This window comes from Zophobas morio, unplaced genomic scaffold (genome assembly GCF_036711695.1).
Source record: "Zophobas morio isolate AGI-343-1 ecotype UQ-CSIRO unplaced genomic scaffold, CSIRO_AGI_Zmor_V1 ptg000009l, whole genome shotgun sequence".
Classification (NCBI taxonomy): domain Eukaryota; kingdom Metazoa; phylum Arthropoda; class Insecta; order Coleoptera; family Tenebrionidae; genus Zophobas; species Zophobas morio.
The window spans coordinates 10,240,431-10,259,396 of record NW_026972114.1 but is presented as its reverse complement, the minus strand read 5'-3'; the positions used below and the strand labels follow the sequence as shown (position 1 = coordinate 10,259,396).

The 18,966-nt window shown below is 33.5% G+C and overlaps 2 protein-coding genes across 4 annotated transcripts; one reads left to right on the top strand and one right to left on the bottom strand.

Annotated features, from left to right (window-relative positions):
* Nucleotides 1-1,559: 1,559 nt before the first annotated feature.
* LOC135125845 (protein Skeletor, isoforms B/C) lies at nucleotides 1,560-12,656 on the bottom strand. The gene is made up of 8 exons (XM_064051567.1): nucleotides 12,446-12,656; nucleotides 5,943-6,165; nucleotides 5,541-5,888; nucleotides 5,308-5,482; nucleotides 2,839-3,081; nucleotides 2,657-2,792; nucleotides 2,058-2,603; nucleotides 1,560-2,005 (listed from the first exon to the last, which is right to left on the bottom strand). Exons 1-8 carry the CDS (start codon nucleotides 12,483-12,485, stop codon nucleotides 1,686-1,688), a joined length of 2,031 nt encoding a protein of 676 aa, XP_063907637.1. The 5' UTR covers nucleotides 12,486-12,656; the 3' UTR covers nucleotides 1,560-1,685.
* LOC135125850 (fibronectin type 3 and ankyrin repeat domains 1 protein) lies at nucleotides 12,564-18,961 on the top strand. 3 transcript variants are annotated; one of them, XM_064051572.1, is made up of 3 exons: nucleotides 12,564-13,072; nucleotides 13,130-13,349; nucleotides 18,831-18,961. In XM_064051572.1, the coding sequence occupies exons 1-3, from the start codon at nucleotides 12,668-12,670 to the stop codon at nucleotides 18,956-18,958; spliced, it is 753 nt and encodes a 250-aa protein (XP_063907642.1). In that variant the 5' UTR covers nucleotides 12,564-12,667; the 3' UTR covers nucleotides 18,959-18,961. The 3 variants fall into 3 exon arrangements, with proteins under 3 accessions (XP_063907642.1, XP_063907641.1, XP_063907644.1); XM_064051571.1 differs by having other exon boundaries at nucleotides 12,564-13,349; XM_064051574.1 differs by having other exon boundaries at nucleotides 12,564-13,358; nucleotides 18,831-18,899.
* The last annotated feature ends 5 nt before the right edge of the window (nucleotides 18,962-18,966 follow it).

Here is an 18,966-nt window from a genome sequence, read left to right as displayed (position 1 = left end):
TCACGTACATTTCCACAAATACACATTTCCTTCGTCACCCAAAAATAACACAATAAATTCAATACGTAATAAAGTACGCACGAGGACTGCGAATTCCATTAGAAACTAACAAATTCGAATAAATATTTTAGCGGGATGATAAACACGGAATATTATTTATCGACTCTTCGCACCCTAGACACCCTCAGTTCATTTGTTTGTCACTGTCGAAGCGTGTTAAACAGATTTATTTTTACAGTGGCGCCGAAACAGGAGAATAAACAAACATGGGGGTCAGAGAGAGATGTAAAACAGGAGACGCTGCTCGAGACGGCTGCACTCACCCCACGGTGCACCCTTGCAAGGGGATAAATAATCTGTGAAACCTTATAAAAGGGATGCAGAGATGATCGAAGGGGGGGTGAGTGGATGACGAAACTGTACAAATGGTAGTTTTATTTTGAACAGACGACGGATTATCGTCTAGTTATGTTATAATTTGTAATAAAAGACGAAACGAATGTAAATATAAATGGTAAATGACCGTTAACAGCTTCCTATATAATAATAATTTAGCAGTATGATTTTGTGGTAAACTTCCGGGTGATATTAGAACATGTTTCAGTTGTAAACTATATATTAATTTTTTTCTGAAGAATAAATGGACGTTCCTTAAAACAACATTAACAAAGAAAGTTAGATTGTTGAACCTACCGTTTCTATTGGCACAGGCTATATCCATCCATACGATATTCACATAAGCACTGCATTTTTTCGGCAATTCTAGTATCTAATGCTTTCTTTATTTTAATGCCAAGTTTTTAACATCTTTATACATTATTTGTCAGCTGATAACCAAATTAGTAGGTGTGATTTTAAGTTAATTTGCTTGTATTATTGTTAGATTTTAGTTTATGACATTTTAATTCAGTGACGGTCTAAAGCGGATGATTGATGTGAGTTACGCCCCCGCAATCATGTAAATTTGACCTACACGGTGATATTTAAAAAATCCCAATAACCTTGTACCTAAAAAACTGATGTTGCAAAACATATAAAAATGCATACTTTTTGATTCAAATTTTTCAAAGTTTACGCAAAATGTCAGGGATTTGCGTCAAACAATTTTAAAAATATTATAAGATATTCCATGCTTTTGATCAATGCTGTACAATGTACATACTGTTGTCAAATACAGTAGCGAAGATCTTAGAATTAGTGTTCTCTAATTATTATTTTTTCAATTTAAAGATATGCACAAAAAAAAACTAATATAATGTTCGCTTCATACAAAAGTTAAAATTTTGAACTTGGTTCATGTTGTATTTATCTATGCAACCAAGAATACAGAGTTCATCAACACGACCCAATTCCACTCATCACCGCGTCCGTTTATTTACACCCAACAATCACAGCGCTTCCACATTACTTCTATTTATTATTTATAATAAAATTTTGTGAGAAACGATCTTCTACTGACAGCATGTGTCATAAACAATTTTTCGAAGCCGGCACTTCACTGATAAAACGATTTTTACATTTGTTTATTGTTTGTCATATTTTTTAACCGTGCCTAGACGAAAGATTCTATCACTTTATTTATAAATAATGTACAATTCAGGAGTATTAATTACAATAAATAATTAAGTCCTGCAAACTTTCCACAATCACCAAAATTGAAAATAAGTCTTTTATGGCATCACTGTTTAAATAAACAATCTCGTGAATTGCTTAACAAACACCGCTAGAACTAGAAGGAAATAATTAAATTTTAAATTCTCATCTCCACTCCCTCGCAAGGAAAAACTATCGATCACGTGAATTTTCCACCCCATGTTAGGTTGGGTGAAAGAGTTGTAGTAAACCGTATCCGGCCACGACGTATTAGGGGTGAATTCCAAAATTCCAGGATCGCCCTCTTCACAAGTCGTCACTAAACTGCGATTAAACTTCCTAAAACTGGGAAAATCGTCATCCAGACGACGATCCATCATGTCTTTGTGTTTTGCCAAACATAAAGGTCCCGCTGCAAAAACAAGTGGAAAGTGAAACTCGAGCGCAGCGAGTTCGAACCTCACCTGCTATAGGTCTTGGTCTTCCTCTTCTCGAATACTCCACCCCGGCTAACACCCTAATTTTTGACTGCGCTTCGTCCGAAAGCCTATCGAAACCTCCATGACGATCATCCGTGATGATCATAGGGTGGTAAAATTCCGCACTGTGGGGGTTGTTGCCTCCGTACACCCTAAAGGCGTAGGTCAACCCTCTCCTTAACCACAATTCCGGCGCTAGTAACCCGTTGATGTACCATGCTAGAGCAGTGGACGTTTGACCTGTGGTACCTTGGTAACCCCTTTTACCACCAGATGGACCTAAATAGGCTTTAAAGGTACGAATGGTCTTGTCGTAGATTTGACCCTTCGACCATGGCTCACGCAGTTGGGTGTCCGAACGCGTGAACGAAAAGCAATTAGATGTGGGTTCTTTTGGGTTGAACTCTACGCTGATGTTCGACTTAGGGTAGATGTCGTGGAAGGTGGGTTCGTTGTTATGGTCGAGGCGACCTAGAGCCCATATTATGTACGCTGAACCTTCAGTTGGAAATACTTGGTCCCCAGAATCAGCTATAAGTTAAAGTTATGCAATTGGTTATACACACCGGGGTGTTTTGACCCACCTGAAATTAAAGATCTACGATACGTGATGATATTTATACCGTTTTCTCTAGTTGCGGTGTGCATCTGATTACTGTCCTGTCCACCAACTAATTCGTCCTTACATACTCCTTTATACTGTCCCAGAACTTTAACACACTACTTGTTTGTAAGTTTTGGATTGGACGAAATTTTTAGAACTTACGGGTGTTAAAGCTGTGATGTTATAATCACTTGCAAAACCACGGTAGCCGTCTAGGTATGCAATAGTGACGTCAGACCCCACCATTTGACTCTTTTCCGTAGAACCGGAGAGACCAAAAGCCATATACTCATCTTCGTCTACTTGTCCAGCGAGTTGGATGGTCATTTGGTGACCGAAAATTTCCCAAGAGACTTGGAAGTCTTTGTGGAGTTGTAAACAGTTGGGAAGGTGGTGTTTGTGAGGCTAAAAATAAAAAGAAAAGAGAAAATGTGTGAGCGAAGCGAGTGGCTGGTGCTAATTTTACTATACGTATTGTGGTAACCGAATTTGAATCAAAATTTTTGCCCTGAAATTAATTAACAGCGGCGCGAAACGGCATTTTAGTTAGAGGTTAGAGGGTTGGTTATTAGACAGAGGGCAGCATGCCGAAGCGTCAGTCTGGATGTGTTTTTGTGAGTGTAATCACGTGGTAAGGTAGTTTTGGTTAGTTTAGTTGATTTGGTAATTAATAAAAGGGAGGAAGCCTTTGTTTAACGACAATCAATCGTAACTCATATGATGACACAGTTTACGTGCTGTAAATTTGTTATATTGTTTGTAAATTCACCAATCAAGTTACATTTTCTTAATCGTCAGCAGGTGCTAACACAATTTAACAATCAGGATTATTTAAATAAACCACTTGCTAGAAGAGTTCATGAAATTCACTTAGTCAGGATAACACCTTTGTTGTTTAATTACGAATAAATTTCTGGATGCATATACGTAAGTGTTACATTATAACGCTTCTTAATTCTTCACACAAGATTGCTAATAGTTCATTTACGGCAGTTAAAATTCATATCGCGAAATGACTGGAGGTTAAAATAATTTCTTCCCTTATCACCGTTATTATCATCGTTATCATGATTACATCACCGGGGCATGCCCTCACAACGCTAAAGATTGATTACTTCATCGAGGCATGTCCTCGCAATGCTAGAGATTCATAACATCAACGAGGCATGTCCTCGCAACGCTAGAGATTGATAACACCATCGAGGTATTTCCTCGCAACGCTAAAATTTTACATCATCAAGGCATTTCCTCGTAACGATAAAAATTACATCACCGAGACGCTTTTTCGTCGCAACGATGATTGGATATTTTTGTGTTTATTTATTATGTGTTTTGTTGGGGTAACTAGTTCGCGGTATTCTAAACTCTCAAAGTAAATTGTTTTTGTTAACTTTGCAAATTTTCACCTCATACAATATTTCTCTATCTCACAATTTTAACTTCAGTAATTTTCTTTGTTGTGTAATTTTCATTGAACGTAAATTTCATGCTCTACTGTTTTAACCTCACATAATATTTTTATTTGCACAAATTTATTTCACACCAGATCTTTTATTTTTATAAATCATTGCTAGTTTTGTTTCGTAAATATTTTGTTGATGAATGTTAGATGATTTGATGTCCAGTTTTAATCTCGCATAAGAATTATTTGGCGAATTTAATTGTTGTTTATTGCTCTTTTGAAACTGTAACACTTGTTCAGTTGTCGACAATATTAGAGTCAAAAGAAATTGAACATTTAAAAAATGGAACTGTGGTTAAATAACACCGAAACACGTAGCAGAAGCGGCGCGGCTCCTAGTGGGGGCTAGCGGGATTTGGTGCGCCATCTGCACAAGGGGTGCAGGCTTTGTACAGAGTCAGTGGGAACGGTCTGGACGACCTGAAGCTGTCAGTTTTGACGGCATGTTCGTCATGGAGATGTGTTGTGTGGTAGGCTTGCCGATAGATAGAATGACCGTCGAGGGGGAGACCAGCCCGGACCGGGAGCCCCAAACTCCGCTTATGCTAGAACGCCCCAGGGGTAGTTTTGTTGTGCTCCTGTTAACTGCCGTAACTTTAAATTTGGCGCCACACGCCCGTAATAACTTGTGTATTTGCATCCAGTTACTTTAATTCAGATTTTGCTTCGCTTTTATTAAATTTGTGATATTCAAATATTTGCATTGATTCCAAACATATGTGTAGGATTTTGTGTTTGTTCGGTTTTCATATGTGTATGTCTATCAATTCACGAATGTCTTTTCTTTCATATTTTTAAGGTGATTGAAATGTAACATGTCTGTGAATATAACCACAGGGGGTTTTTAAGGCTGAGGAGTGAATGCTCGCAGCTCTTTTCCTCCTAGAGAGGGGGTGTGAATTTTAGCTCCCTCCCAAAAATTTTGTCTATTATTTCTTGCGCTCTCGACTCACACGCAGTGTATGCTCACTTGTATGAAAGAACGTCTTCCCGCCATTTAAAAAAAAAAATAAATAAAACACAACGTAGGTTTTCATTTTGTTAGACGATCACAGCCAAGGCCAAATTTTGAATTTTTGAATTTTTCGCGAGTCTTTCAAATTTTTTCAGGGTCAATTTAAGACGGGAAGTTTGGGTTATTACAGTATATAACATAAAAAATAACATACGAAAACTTTAACCAACGACGGCGGCACGTTTAGTCCATCAGGTATGATAATAGATCCCAAATTTTGGTTGGTTTCGAGGTCAAATATACTAAACCAGTCTATATTAAAAATAGATAAGTCTCCTGGTAGCTCCAACGTAATAGTTTCTCTCTTATATTCCCTCAAATGATCTAAACTAAAAATAAAAATAATTATTCGTATTAGACAACTAGCTATACACCAATGCCACTTACTATCCGTACTCATCAGGAACTTTGTGCCCTTTCGACACCGGTTGGGCTCCCACCCCCACCCAAAAATGCGCCCTTTTCGCCTTCCCGTCATACTGAAACTCATTCAACTTCAGTCTTTTTGCATCCATAATCTCGATAGCTCCGGAAGACACCGAATGGGATTTTCCCGCTAGCTGCGGGATTTTCTGCACAGTCGGTGGCTCAAATTCCTCCGGGATGTAAATGTCGCCGAAAGTGTTCTGACTGAGCAAGTCGTAAATGGCGAACCACTTGATATCGGTTATTTTCTTGTTGTCTGGAAGAGTAAGAGTGAAGTCTTTTTGAAGGTAGCGCCCCAAGACGTTGGTCCTAAAAACGTTTTCGGTTATTTTTTTGACGAAGATGAGGAGCGGAAGATGTTACTTTCCGTATTCATCGGGAACGATGAATCCTTGAGGTCCGGGTCTGTTGGAAGCGCCCGCCCAGAAGAAGGTGTCGGCACCGTTGCCATCGTAGCCGAAGGCTGTCAGGAGAAGGGTGTATTCGTCGACGGCGTAGATTTCACCGTGGACTTCATGGTGGTAGGAATTGAGTTTTCCGATGTGTTTGCCTTTGTAAGGACCTTCGTCGTCTTCTTGACATGAAGCTAAAAACAATCCGAATATAGGTGACTCGAAAATTACTAAAAATTTTAAAGATTTTTGACGTAGCAGTTGAGAGATCTGTAGACAACAATGTGTAATAAAGGTGCTCAGATGAATGAACAATGAATATGTTGTACTTTAAGAGTAAGATACTCATATTTTGTAGATTTTTTTAAATGTGATTAATCTTGAAAGAAAAAGGACCAAACAAATTTAAAACAGCATACATTTTTTTCCGTGAATAAAATGATTTTGTAATTCATTGTAATATTTTAGACAAATGTTTTGATCAGTTTGAATCACTGGGACTACACAAACAGCACAAACAAATAAAGAGTAAGAATTTAAAATAAAAAACGACAACAGTTGAGCGTGTACCTACTAGAGAAAAATTTTCATGTCCTAGATAAAGCCAAACTTTCCTTATACGTTACAGAAACAGAAACAGATGAGCATCTCCTTATATGTTTTTATGGATATGGAGAAATCATTTGATATCATGTTATAATTGCAATTACTAAACTATCTAAATTTGGATTTTAAATGTAAATAAATTATTACATGCAGTCTAGCGAAACCGTGACTAGATAGACGAACAAAATCTTCTTTAATTTTACAAAATCGCAAGGGCCGGTCTAACATGATTAATTATAATATAACACAAGAAATAATCGTACGGCCCACTTTATTCTCTTTCTATATTAATGATCTCTTTATTTTGTCAAAATGAATTGAATTACATTTAACACTTTCATCGATTTAGTAAATAATTTTTGTACCTTGAATCAAAATTACATACAAATATTTCCACTAAAAAAACCAATAATACATATAAAATATTTAGAGTAACAATCGTATCTAACACATCTGTGTTTTTTTAAATGTCTTATGTCATGTGATTTTTGTAATTTCTGCTCTAGTTGACAATGGTACGTTAGCAGTGCAATTGAAGGGGCCGATGTAAGCATCATGGCCAACTAGAGAAGAAATTAAAAAAAATCACTCGATTAAAAATAAGGAAAATATTTATATAACGTAAGTATGACACTAAAGGTTTAAAAATTTTATTTGTGTCAAAAAGTCTAGACCACTGTCATTTAAAAAACAGAGTTTTTAATAACTTGTCAAGTTAGCTCTTTTAATACCACTAACTTTATACAGGGTGAGTCACTAAGCTCCAAGCACCAAAGTTGTACGGTTCTTTAAGGATTATACACTAAAATTATTTTTAATTATATTTTCCTTTTTTTAATGTACATAGTATTCTTTGAACAACACGAACTCAAAAACATGTTTATAATTTCTTGTAAAGACATAAGTATTTTGCAGTTAAGCTCCGCCCTCGAAGTTCACAGCGAATAAAAAAATCATCACAATTGCGATAGGGCGGGTGGGCGGGCCTACATTTTGCCTTTTTGTATTAATATGTGTAGACTCCTTTTCACAACAAGAAACATGTTTAAAATGGTAAATTTGTATAGCGAAATATCGATTTTGCAATTACGCTCCGCCCCTCGGTCTGAGTACGACTGACATCGAGACGGAAGGGTGGGGCTTTTGGTTTTCTTGTTTTAATTAACACATTTAGTTTTCTTGACATGACACAAGTACTTAACAACATATTTCATATGGTAATTTCTCGTGGAAAAGTAAGAATTTTACAATTAAGCTCCGCCCCTCGGTTTATGACGAATACAAAAAATCATCCGAATTGAGATAGCGCGGGTGGGTGGGGCTTATATTTTGCCCTTTTTTTCTAAATGTGTGTAGTCATCTTTTCACAACAAGTAACTTCAAACATGTTTAAAATGGTAAATTTGTATAGGGAAATATCGATTTTACAATTAAGCCCCACCCCTCGGCTTAGGACCAATAAAAAAATCATCAGAATTGAGACAGGGCGGGTGGGCGGGGCTTATATTTTGCCTTCTTTTTATTCATATACATAGCCATCTTTTCACAACAAGAAATTTAAAACATTTTTCTTTTTTGTTTTAATATGTGTAGACTTCGGTTTTGCACTTTTTCGATTTTAAAATCTTCCACTTTCTAATCTTTAGATTTTTCAATTTTTCGTTTCTTCAATTTTACAAGTTCTTGATTTCCAATTTTTTAGATTTTTCAGTTTTTATTTTATACTTTTTCGTAGAGTCATTTTTGATTTTTCAATTTTACAATTTTGCAATTTTTTCATTTTTTTTTATTTGGAAAGTTGAAAAATCGAAATATTGAAAAATCGAAAAATCAGAAAACCGAAAAGTCCAAAAATAAAAAAAAAGGGAAATCCAAACAACAAACGATCGAGAAGTCGAAAAATCGCAAAATTATGAAATCCAATTAGGCCAAAATCTAAAAATCGAAAAGTTGAACATTGAAAAATTTAAAATAAGGAAAAATCGATAAGTAAATCGAAATGTAAAAAAATTGAAAATCGAAAAATTGACAAACAAAATTGAAAAACAAAAAAATATCGAAGAACTGAAATCGAAAAATCTCGTAATCGAAAAACCTAAAATTTTAAAAAATGAAAAGCTGAAAAATGTACAAATTAAAAAGTTGTAATTGAAAAATCGAAACACTGAGGAATTGAAAAACTAAAAAATCGAAAACATTGAAAAGTCGAAAAATCGAGGAACGGAAAAATCAAAAAATCAGATAATATAGAAATTAAAAATTCTAAAAATTGAAAAATCGATAAATTTAAAAAACGGAAAATTGAGAGTCGAAAAACTGAGAAATCCTAAAACTGAAACATCAAAATTCTAAATCCACAGAAAATTCTTGTATATTTTGTATATCCTCGTATATATATAGTCCTGGATCAAAATTTTAGGAATTTTCGGTTTGATAGTAATTTTTTTTTATTCTAAAAAATCGGCATAATTCATTGGACGATTGTGGAAAGACGCTACTAGGTTTATCGAAAAAATGGAGGTGAGACCTTCAAAATTTGACGTCTACAAGAAAAGCCTTTGGGAAATTTTTGAAATTCGTAAAAAAGTGTCGAAATTTTCATATTAAAAATTTGAGCTTTGGAAAAGTTATCTAAAAATGCACAAAAAATTCAGGGATATAACTCTCGACATACTGATTCGAAAAATGTGGACTGTCTATAGTCCCGGAGCGAAATTTCAGAAATATTCGATTTAAAATTCAATTTTTTTTTAAATCCTAAAAATTGCTATATTTCAACATTCTGGAAAAATGGTGGAAGATTTTACAGAAATGAGAAAAGTAACTTTTAGAGACCGAAATCTACAAGAAAATGTCTTTGGATAATTTTCTAAAATTGTTGAAAAGGTTCAAAATTTCCATAAAGGGGAAATATTGAAAATTTGAGCTTCAAAAAAGTTGCTCAAAAAAAAAACAGGGGTATAGATCTCAATGTACTGATTCGAAAAATACAGCGTACGTATTTATAGTCCCGGAGCAACGTTTTAGAAATATTCCGTTTTAAACTCTTTTTTTTAATTCTAAAAATTGACATATTTCATCGAGCAATTTCTTTCTTATAATTTACAACGAAATTTTTTAATAATTGTGTGTATTTTGGTAAATACTGTGTCTCCCGCGACTTTGAAACCATTTCCTCTGACGCAAATCCTAATCTCCCAACTCCCGATTGATTAATAACCCTCATCATCGGCGCCCGAAACCGTATAGTGTTCTATTTTTAAGGCTTTTTTAAATAAAACACCCTATATAACTTTACATATTTTGATTGACCTTTTCTTAGTCTTTACAAGCAACAGTTTGCTTTTGAAATTTCGCTGCGACGTTGCCACGTTATTTCAACTTTCTTGAAATTTTTTAGAAATGGAAGCGTTCACAAAAAATATCGCAACAGACTTCTTTTTAAAGTCTGTTTTACAATATTGTGTGGAAGAATAAATAAATGTACACACTATGTTGTGGTGTCAACTAATTCAAATTTTAGAATACAGAGTGTTTATAAAAAAAAATCTAAAACTTTATAATTTTCGAATATCGATATATCAGTTTTTCAGACGAAACACCAGTATTTTATTATTGTATCTTACTATATTTTTTGTCCTCATTCTTCTAATATGGCGATGTGTCCCATAAAAAAGTTAAAAAATTTTGCATGAACTGTCTAAACCAAAAATAAAATAAAATGCAGTATTAAATATAGGATGTTCTATTTGAAAAAACTGAAATATCGATATTTGAAAATTATAATAACTATTTTTTTTTATAAACATTGTATATGAGAATTTAATCTATTTTATACGACAACAAAATGCGTCCTTTTCGTTATCTTGCCTTCCATTGCCAAAGAAATTCAAAACAATTGAAATAACGTGGCAACTTAGCATGATAATTTCAAAAACGAACTGTGTAAAGCCTGAGAAAAGAAAAGTCAAAATATCTAAAGATATACAGCGTGTTTCATTAAAAAAATCACTGTGTATAGTTAAAAATAATAATTTTAGAGTATAGTCTTCATTGAACCGTACAACTTTGGGTTTTGACTCTATTTCTAATAATTAAAGGCATGTCGAGGAATACGAGTGACCCAGCCTGTATATTGAAAACTTCCAACCATTCAAGTTAATTAATAATAAAGTAATTAATAACAAAACTAAACCAAAGAAAAATGAAGCACAAGAAACTTAAAAAATCATAACTTAGGGAAAACGTACAAGTTGTGGAAAAAACAAAAAATTGATCTAAAGTTATTTCGACATAAATTTCCTTGTTTTTGAAACACAGTCAGCCGAGTCTAGTTTCTAAATAAATTATGAAAGTTGATCCTGCAAATTTTGGTTTATGTATTTATTATTTTTTTAATAACACCCACATATTAAAATCAAAAGTAGTTATGTGTTCCCATAATTTCGTAAAATTAGATTTTATATTCAATTAATAAAATCTTGTATAAACAAATCTATACAATAAAAATATGTTATTAATGCGGAACAACATTACATCTCGGAGCAGATTTTTAACAACCATTTATTTAATAATTGTCACGCTAACGTCATCAACTTTCTAGAAGTGAATAAATAAATCGTTGCTTTGTAATCAATAAATCAAAGTTACGCTCGGTGGGTAAAAAAGAATAGAATCAAAGAAAAAATTAGACTTCGAGACTAAAAAGTATATGAAAACCACTTGGTGTAGACAAAATTAATAAAAACAGGAAAAACAAATAAACATTGTACTTTTTCACTGAGTGTGCAACAATAAAATACTAAATCAAAATCAGTATTTTACCAAACTTTTGAAAAAAATTAGTAATGAAAAATGAATGTCTGAGACAAACTCCATATTATAGATACCTACTGAAAAATAAAAATATATTTCAACATTGAAGGTGAAAAGCCAAATTAAATAGAAAATTGTGATCAACGTTTCACTATTTTTATGATAATTATAATTTAAATAGATCTAAAATTTCAGAAAAATATTACTCCTGTATATTATAACAGATTAATAAATTAGATTAAACCTAAAAAAATATTGTTATTTCATAATTATTTTGTAAAGCCATAATTAGCAGGACAATCGTTTGCCTGAAAAATGTGTTTTAAAAAATGGAAAAGTAGGTCCTTGAAATATCTGGGTATTACAAAAATTTTAATTGAATCATTTATTATAAGCCAAGAAAATATATAAAATATGAAAGCTGGGGCAGACAATGTGCACACGACCAGCATACTGATGAAAGAGCAAAATTCTTCAAAAGGGAACGGTGGTGGCAAAAAAATAACAACGAATACCGTAAGTAACGAAATGAATGGTAATAACCTTGAAAGGAAGAAAAAATCTTATAAAATTTATTAAGATGAGAGAAGATGATATCTAATGGTAGCACGAAAAAAAAAAAAACAGATGTGGAAATAGAATCAAAGAAGCTGAAGGAGTGATGACTTATTGCCTAAAGAGCGTAAAAGAGTCGAAGTTGAGATAAATTAGTATAAAGTTCACGCTAATTTAACCTTTCTATAAAATAATAATAAAAAAGCATTTTACCCTACTTTACAAAGAGAAATAATTCTCGTTCACTCTCGCGGAAGTGGAGTAACTGTTACTCTTCGCAGTGACCTTCAAAAAGTCAAAATATTAACTTGAGCCGGTACTGTTAGATGATTTCATCCAACTCTAAAAATACAACATATTTGTTCAAAAGTACACTCATACACTTCCTAGCTCATCACGAATCGACCTTCTGCCCCTCGGTGACTCAAACACCCACAAACCTCCCATCTGTCACTCGAATTTCCACTCCTCCACCCACACCATCACCTCCACCCTCACCTGAGCCCACCAAAACGGCCACAAGCACCACAATCAACATCTTCACTTGAACAACTTGCACCGTTTTGGCATTTTGTCGCGATTTCACGCCGACATACTCGAGCTCTTACAACTTTCTACTGTCTCTTGCAAGGCTGCACACGTTCCTCGGCCTCGGTCGACGTCCCCAAGACCGGGAATTTCAACAGTGGATCAAGCGCCGAGCGAGTTTGATCAATAAAAATGGCTCGCAAGCCCGTGATGATCAATCGCGGTCAGAACCACGTCACTGTTTCTTGGGAAAACGTCGACGAGTTGCAGGGGGAGTGCGTCTTGGAGGTGGTAGACGAGCTGAAGAAGTGGGCTGTGGTGTATCGAGGGGAGAAGAAGGAGGTCAGAGTTAAAGGGTTGGCGCCGTGCACTTGCTACGATTTTAGGGTTAAGAGGGTGGACGGGGAGTGGGTGAGTTTCAAGGGGGCTACAAACGAAGGACCTTTTTTGGTTATGCACTTGTCGAGGGCGGTGAAGGTGGGGAAGATGGCCTTAGTGAGGAAAATTGCGCATGCGAGGCCTCTGCTGCTTGAAGTGGAGAATAAGGAGATGAAGACGCCGTTGAGGCTAGCTGTGGAGAAAAATGATGTTCAAATGGTCGGTTTGTTGATTACGTTGGGGGCGAATGTTAATACGAGTTCGTTGTACAAGAAGATGAGTCTGCTTATGAGTGCGGTTTCTTTGGGGCACTTGGCTGTGGCGAATTTTTTGGTGGATAAAGGATGTAATGTTAATACTACAGATATCAATGGGCTTAATATTTTACACTACGCTGTGGATTCTGATAATATTGAAAGCGTGAAGTTTGCTTTGAAGCACTGTGGATGTGTGGATTCTAAGGATAGTAATGGATGGACACCTTTATTGCGAGCAGGTGGTTAAAGTAGGTCGAGTGATTAATGTTCTTGTATGTTTCTTATGTTCTGACGTTCTGATGAAACTTTAATTAATGAATAATATGGTAAACATTGAGAACTTATTGCGAGGATAAATTACATGGAATCTGCACGCAATTTGACCATTTACAGCAACATTAATTTAACTAATTAACTAATTACTAACTATAAATATTGCTGAATATAAACCCATTTTACTGACCTTGTTTCATTTTAATTATTGTTGTTATGCACTCTGCACATTTTTTTAATCTCTTAAAAATATGGGTATTTTATATTTTCCTTAAATCACTATTTACTAAAAGACCCTTCGTTATATTTAATTTTAGTGATAACCAAATTAACGAATTTTTTTTATCGATTATGGAAATTTCTTTTCTTGGAATTTTCAGTGTTGATTGCCATGTAGGTATATAATTCCTGTCGGAGGATAAACGCATGAATATGATGAGAAGAGAAATTAACTTTTCAGAGTGGAGACATTAACAATGGCAGTGAAGAATTTTTGGGAGAGCATTGACGGAATTTGTCCTAATTAAGTATAAATTTTAAAATTTAATAAATAATGTCCGTTCATACTTTGAGAAAGATCCATTGGGAGTGTCGGATTGAGGACATGGGGATCCACCGGGAAATTTACAAGTGGGACCATGTGGCATTGTATATAAATGTTGTTTCGGTATTATTACTATTATTATTTTGATTTTGCCGGCGACATTGACGTTTTGAAAAAATTATGTTATTTTTGGAATTTTGATGACGCTACCAAGAAAAACAAAGCTAGTAAAAAAATTTAAGGTAATTTTGATAGAACATCTCTCGCATATGAAGTATAGTCCGACAAAACCCGCTTCTTTAAAAAATTATAAAATTAGATTTCGAGATTTTCGTTTTGTGATAACTGATAACTGTCTTTTTCTACCGCCCACGTTTTTTGGTTTTCTAATAGAGCTATTAACGCACGCAAATGACATCACAGCAGTTCGTTAATAGCGGAAAGGCGTTCTTTAATAGATCTGGTGTAATTTAGATCGGTAAGATTGGTAGCAATGACGAGAAATGTCAGGTGAATGTCAGTGGCAAATTTAAACTTAAAATTTTCCATGTTTCCGGACGCGTAACTTCTTCGCAAGACATTTTAACCAATTTTAAATTACAAAAACTCGAATTGGTTCGAATTACAATTGTTGTTGTGAAAATTCGAACCTCAAATGTTTCGTGGTTAGTGTCAGACCGACCCATCACCAACCACGACAAAAGTCCCCAGATTAAAAAAAATGCAAATTTCAATTAAATTTTGGGAAAAAACGTGTGCGGTAGAAAAAATAGTATAAATAACTCGTTCATAAGGCCATTGAGGCACTCATCCTTTATATAACTCGCGGCTTCGCCGCTCGTTCTATAAACTTGGATTCGTGCCTCAATATTTGCCTTATGAAACTCGTTCTTTAATATACTATTAAATATGAAATAAATTGAAAGCAGATAAGTAATGGGAAAAAATATAGACATTCTCAGTTTCTCAGTATATGCTTAACTTCGACTGTTGACGTTTATACTTCGATAGAATTTGACTTTTAGCATCATCGGTTGAAAAAAATTAAAATTTGGTTGATTTTGTGTCCTCATCGCACAAGAAAGAACACAAAACAATCTTGAAATATCTTCATGATTTCACATGATTTTAACTTTTTGCAGTTTCAAAGTTAAATTATAAAACGTTGTTATACAATGTTGATTTTTTTCCAAAAATCTGGATGCTAAGGGTAAAAAGTCAACACGGATTCATAAATCACACATGCAGGACTATACTATTTTATAAAATTTAAAGAACATTTGTTCGGTAGAATTCTAAGACGACGTCATAATTTTTTGGGCCTTAATCCAACAAATTTTGATTACCGATTTATCGTCTTTCCTATACCCTTAAAACGTTTAAAATATTTCAGTACATTCGCTTTTGCCATTTTAAAGTTAAATTGTAAAATACAATTTTGAATTTTTTCTCAAAAATCTCGATGTCTAGGGAAAAAACTCAACATAGATTCTAAATTACCCATACATGGAATATGTAATTCTACAAAATTTAAGGAACATTTGTTCTGCAGAATTATAAAATGACGTCATCTTTTTTAAGGAGGGTATAAACGCAAAAAATTGATTAACAATTTACCATGCTTACGATAATCTTAAAAAGCTTGCAAGTTTTCAGAACATTCGGTTTTACAATTATTTCAAAGTTCCATTGTAAAATGTTGTTATACAATCTTTATTTTTTTCTCAAAAATCTGGATGTCTAGGGTGAAAACTCGACACAGATTCATGAATCACACATGCTGGAGTATACAATCGTATAAAATTAAATATATATATGTAATACCAAAAAAAAGGGCAAATTAGTTGTAGGTAAAATGGGACGTTTCACTCCACATTTTGTTTCTTAATTTATTATAAGGAATCATGCTCAATCTTTACAAATGTACAACTTTTTAAAAAATAACCTTAAAAATGGGGTGAAATGTTAAAAAAATGCATTAAAAACGCTTCACGTCAAAAACTGACTTTTTTATAAAATAAAAAATCAATAAAAAAACATCGACGTCAAGATTGGCCTGTTTGCTTAAAAAAGAATAATACCTTAAAATAAATGAAAAAACAGGTAAAAAAATAACTTAAATAGATGAAAAAAAAATGTGGGGGGAAACGTACCATTTTACTTTCTACTGATTTCAGTTTAAAAATTTCATCTAAAACGTCCCAGAATCCAATTTTTTTAATGGTCGGCTCTCCAGAAAATGACACTGTTTGATAAGTGTGTATGTAGATTCTTAACGGGCAAGGATTTCCGCATGAAGACTAGCCAATTCCACTAGAAAACTTCAAGAAATCGAATAGTAAAACCGGAAAAAGCTCTCTTGTGGACAGTCAAACTCAAAATTTGGTTTTCGAGTATCGGTTAAAAAAGAATTTCGTTTAGAATAGTGAAAACTTTTAATAGCCGATTCCAAAAAAGGACTCGCTTGGGCAAAATTAGTCTAGAAACTTAATTTCAGGAAGATTGAGACATGTTTATTTTTTGAGGAATTTTTCCGGAGCGATTCCGGTCAAAATTTTCGGGTTTAGGCCAATTCAAACTAATATCTTCACTAAACGTCCCTCGATTTACCAAAAATTAGTCCTGTTCCTAATTTGGACCTCCTGAATAAAAATATGGAGCGAGAAAAATGTAAAAAAGCCACTGATTTTTTTTCTTATTTTAATTTTAATATTCGAGTCTCCCGAAAATTACATCGTCTGATAAGTGTGTATGTAGATTCTAAACGGTCAAAAATTTCGAACTGAAAACCAGCCAATCCGTCTAAAAAAACATCAAGAAATCGAATAGTGAAAATTTTTAAGAACGGATTCCAAAAACGGATTCGGTTGGGCAAAATTAGCCTAGAAACTTAATCTCAGGCAGATTGAAATATTTTTATTTTTTGGGGAATGTTTCAGGAACATTCCGATCAAAATTTTCGGATTTAGGTCATTTCGAGCTAATATATTATAATATATCTAAACGTACCCCGATTTGCCTAAAAATGACTCCTGTTCCTAATTTGGACCTCCTGAATAAGAATATGGAGCTAAAAAAAATGTAGAAGAGACCGTCAGTTATTCAGATGCGAATTAAGATTTGAAATAACAAACAATGCTTTTGGAATCACCAAAATTTCCTCCAAAATCTGGATGTCTAGGATAAAAATTCAACAGGGTTCATAAACAACATGTGCAAGTGTCTCTTATTTTATAAAATTTAAATCATATTTTTTATTATTGTAAATTTTGAAAATGACGTCAACAAATTGTTGGTAGGGATGATTAGCCAAATTTTGATTAGCGCTTTACCATGTACACCATATTCGTAATCCACATATAAAATTTGACAACTGGTTCAGTAGTTTCGGGGATTATCTGTCTAATAAAAATCCGGACAGACGGCAGATAGACAGACAGACAGATAGGTAGACAGCCGGAAACGGGAGACCTATTGTTTCGTACTCAATTTATACTGTAAAAAGATGATCTTATTTAATATTTAAATGTAAATAATTGTATATAAAAAAAGAAGTAGACTGTTTTGGGGCTCACCTGGAAATTTCCCGGTGTCCCGGCGGCACAATTCGACACTGTCCATTAAAAATTATTTTTTTAAACTGTAACAGTGAAATTTGATACAGAAGAAGCAATTAGCTGTCTAGAAAGTATAATTCATAAGATTTTCATAAAATTTCTACTTACAATACAATAATAATTGTTTGATTATATCTATAGAGCAAAATGCGATTTAAAATTAAAATTGTAATTTCGGGCCTTTAACAATAGCAAATCAAATGCAAAATTTGTCTTTATTTTTCTTCGTGAAATAGTTGACTAAGTAATACTTAAATAATATTTAATAAAAATTAACTTACAAACATTTAGCAATAAAAGTAAACAACAATACTTTTTATAAATTCCTTCATACACACCTACAGGTTTATTCTAATTTTTACTTTTTGAGCGTAACGTAAGGAAATACTGTATTGTATTATCGACGTTTCATGACCCCCAGCGCATGAAACAATAGGTCTCTCGTTTGTTGTTTATCGTCCACAATTTATCTAATCATCTCCACCAACAATGTAATGATGTCATCTAAAAATTTTGACTAGTAAATGTTACTGGAATTTTATAAAATAACATAACCTTGATTTTGTTTATTATTGTTATAATTTTTATTTTTTAATCCTTCTTCTCCTCTAGATACATAATACGAAGCTGAATCTGAGCTCATGGCGTTTGGTTAAAGAAATTCTCTGACTATGATTCTAAGAACAATATGTTTCAAAAACCTGATACCATTTCTAACTTGGATGTTTTTTCATTGTAAATTATATCACTGGTCATGTAAAATATCTTAGGTCTCAGCCTAAAAATATTTTTCATAAAATCGAACTCTAATTTGTTTATTTAATGCGTCGATTTTTTTAAATATCTTTGTTTTTAAAGTCATGATCATGAATCATACCCACTTACAGGTTTTCCCCAATCTGATTTGGCTACAGTTTTCTTTAAGATGACAAACATTTTTATTGTATTTGATTGTTTTTTATTTTGATAAGATCTTAAATAACTTGATTACCCGACTAAATATGTAGAGTATGATTTAATAAAAGGTTTGTGATCTCGATACCATACAATTTTATATTTGCCGATTTCAAGAACTAACATTCGATTACATTTTCACTTGTCTTTAATATCTGTAGATTATCTAATAAAGTCCAACTTAGTTTTCATCATTTTGAACGATAGAACTTTGAGTCACTTTTAAGTTTGTTTCCAGTGTCATCAGAGAAATTAAAAAATACAAGAACCTTAATCAACACACATACTCAGTTGTATTATAGTAAGAAACGAAATCCAACACTCTTTTACAGCAATTTTGAACTGCAGCAACGACATCATCAACCTCCTCCTAGAAAACGGGGCTTCCAAAACTGTAAAAGACAAAAACGGATTTGATTTTGAAAAACACAAAAAACTCGCCTCGTTATCGGCAGCGTAAATTTAATA

What these genes read in the sequence shown, in the direction of transcription:
- LOC135125845 (XM_064051567.1), bottom strand. Translation starts at nt 12,485, where the DNA reads ATGTTGATTGTGGTGCTTGTGGCCGTTTTGGTGGGCTCAG. An exon ending in GGCCGTTTTGGTGGGCTCAG is followed by an intron (nt 6,166 to 12,445) that starts GTGAGGGTGGAG and finishes GATTGTTTTTAG; the next exon opens with CTTCATGTCAAGAAGACGAC. An exon ending in ACATCACAGCTTTAACACCC is followed by an intron (nt 2,793 to 2,838) that starts GTAAGTTCTAAA and finishes ACAAACAAGTAG; the next exon opens with TGTGTTAAAGTTCTGGGACA.
- LOC135125850 (XM_064051571.1), top strand. Translation starts at nt 12,668, where the DNA reads ATGGCTCGCAAGCCCGTGATGATCAATCGCGGTCAGAACCACGTCACT. An exon ending in GACACCTTTATTGCGAGCAG is followed by an intron (nt 13,350 to 18,830) that starts GTGGTTAAAGTA and finishes ACTCTTTTACAG; the next exon opens with CAATTTTGAACTGCAGCAAC.